The following is a 2612-nucleotide window of genomic DNA, read 5'->3' as shown; positions in this document are numbered from 1 at the left end:
CAGCAATTCTTCAGCCTTTCTATTTTTCGTAAGACTCCAGCTGTATTAGAACGGTCCTCAGGTTGATCCTTTAAGTTTTGTTTTTTTGGATTTTTAAAAATTATTTATTTTAATGAAAAGTTACAGAGACTTTGGATTTCCATTCATTCATTGTTGCACAGTCCTTTTATTTTTTTAAAAATAAAATTAACAAAAAAAGCTGGTTTTTAAGTTCCTTTTAGGTGAGGTTGGTACCAGCGGCACCCTTGCCGAGTCCTTGACCTTGTGCTTGTTGTGAGGAGGAGTAATCTGGGACAAAACCAGGTCCTTGCTCTTGGAACCTTAAGTTTGGGTTTGATGGGAAAGTATTTCCTGTTTTGTGGCCTGGAAAGGCTCTGCATGTGATCATGGTTAGGAGTAGGTTGCACTGGTATTGTCAGGCTTGGGCAGATGCATGTTAAGTGGGTACAGCATGAGCCACCATTCTAGAAGTCTATAAAGACAGAAAACAGAGCAACTCCCCATTTAACAAAGTCATCAGCTCTGGCCTCCCAGGGTATCCAGAAGTATACACCCCAAGGCGGGAGGGACATGTTTCTTCTCTAGAATTCTCAAGCTGCAGCCCTGTGTGTAGTGCTGCTTGACCACATATCAGTGCAAGGACCTTGGGCTAATAGTCCTCTTTTCCCCGTAGTGGGGAGAAGAGTCACTTCATGTTTCCACAAACTACTCTAAGAACTCAGTAGGGAAGAAAGAGGTCCGTGACTGAGGTCCGACCTGGTAGAAGACAGACCTGGTGCAGCATGTCCCTGGGCTGGCCGTTGACAAAGGTAAGTAGACAGAGTGGTTTTCATTGAGATTGGGCAGGAAATCACATTTAGGTGATTTGTCAGCTGTTTAACTTCTCCACTGAGTATTGTGCAAGTTGAAAATGATAAATTATGAGCCCTATTCAAAACCTTGTAGAATCAGGGAACTATTATGTTAGTCATTGATATTTTGTTAGACCAAAGCAGAAAATGCAAAAAATAAAACATGTCATAAATAAAATGTCATAAAACATTGCCTTAAAGCAAGCTTTTAATGTGAGAAACAAATTAAAATTGGTTTCTATCTGGTCATTAAGTCAGTACCCTGGTCCACGTTTTGTTAGCACCTCATTGCTCTTCCTGAGAAGGCAGACATCATGTGAGGGAGAGGTACAAGCTCTCACATCTGTATCTTTTTTTTTTAACTTTAATAAGCAATTTATTCTCTTACAATTTAGGAGGACAAAAGTACAAGTTCAGAATTCAGACTTTAGGGGAAAGCCCTTCCTCTCTGTTAGCTATGGCACGGGGTCTTTATTTCTTTAACATTTGTGGACCTGGCTTCCACTGGAGTTTTCCATGTGTTCTGGTTTTTTCTAATGTCAAAGCATTTTGTTCAGGAGCCTGGGTCCAAAAAGATACCCTCCATTCCTGGCTGTTCTTTCTTGGTTGTACTAAGGGCCCTCCACCTCACTTTCCTCCCTTTTTATCTCTAGTGAAATGTTGTTAAGAGCGATTGAATTGACTGTGACTCATAATGACCCTATGAGCAGTGGATCTGAACGCTGCCCTGTCTATTCTGTGCCATCCTCATCACCTCTGCCACACTGGAGTCCTTTGTTGCATCCACTCTATTAATATATCTTGTTTTGAGAGTCTTCTCCATCTTCTGACCTTTTCAAGCAAGCGTGGTGTTTTTTTCCAGGGACTGGCCCCTCATAACAACATGCCCAAAATATGTGAGATGAAGTTTTACTATCCTTGCTTCTAAGGTACACCCTGGTTGCACCTTCTCCAAGACCTATCTCTTTGTTCTGTTGACAGTCTATGGGACATTCAGTCCTCACCAACACCACAACTCAAAGACATCAATTCTTTGATCATTCTTATTCACTGTTCAATTTTCAGATGCATGGCAAGTAATTGAGAAGACTATGACTTGGGTCAGGTGCACCTTAATCTTTAAACTGGCCTCCTTGCTCTTCAGCTTATTCAGCATTGGAGATGTCCCTGACAGCTGATTTTTCCAATACAACATGATTTTGATTTCTTAGTTGTTGGTATCAAGGATGTTGATTGTGGATTCAAATACGATGAAATCGTTGACAGTTTCTCTCATCTCCATGTATCATAATGCTGCATATGGCCCAGTGGTGAGAATTTTTCTTTTCCTGATGTTGAGATGTAGTTAATAAAGAAGACTTTGATCTCTGATAGTTTTTGATCTTCTGCAGCAAACATTTCAAGTCTTATTTCAGCAAACAAGGCTCTGTTGTCTGCATAACGCAAATGTGTCTTTTTTCAATCCTGATATCACGTTATTCTTCATAAAACCCAGCTATAGATCTTGAGCTGGACAATACAGATTGAACAAATATGGAGAAAGTACAGTCCTGATGCACCTTTTCTGATCTTAAACCATGCAGTGTTTCCTTGCTCTGTTCAGACCACAGCTTCTGAACACAGTTAAGTGTTCAAAAGCCACAACCTAAGGGTTGTGATAGGATTGGGGAGAGTTGTTTTCTACCCTTAATGCTCTTATTATTATTATTATTATTATTAATTTCAATGAACATCTACAGATATTTTGGAATTCCATTCATT

At 40.0% G+C, this 2612-nt stretch overlaps 1 protein-coding gene across 1 annotated transcript in view; it reads left to right on the top strand.

The window, feature by feature from the left end:
* The first annotated feature begins 782 nt into the window (after positions 1-782).
* Positions 783-2612, top strand: part of ITGAE (integrin, alpha E (antigen CD103, human mucosal lymphocyte antigen 1; alpha polypeptide)) — a 109401-nt gene continuing 107571 nt past the window's right edge. Inside the window, exon 1 of the mRNA XM_006899791.1 lies at positions 783-809. Coding sequence (XP_006899853.1) covers positions 783-809 — 27 coding nt within the window. The remainder of the gene's footprint in view (positions 810-2612) is intronic.

Source organism: Elephantulus edwardii, unplaced genomic scaffold (assembly GCF_000299155.1).
Source record: "Elephantulus edwardii isolate Elephantulus edwardi_28Jun2011 unplaced genomic scaffold, EleEdw1.0 scaffold00267, whole genome shotgun sequence".
Lineage (NCBI taxonomy): Eukaryota > Metazoa > Chordata > Mammalia > Macroscelidea > Macroscelididae > Elephantulus > Elephantulus edwardii.
The sequence above is the reverse complement of the archived record's forward strand: the minus strand, read 5'-3'. Positions and strand labels throughout refer to the sequence as shown.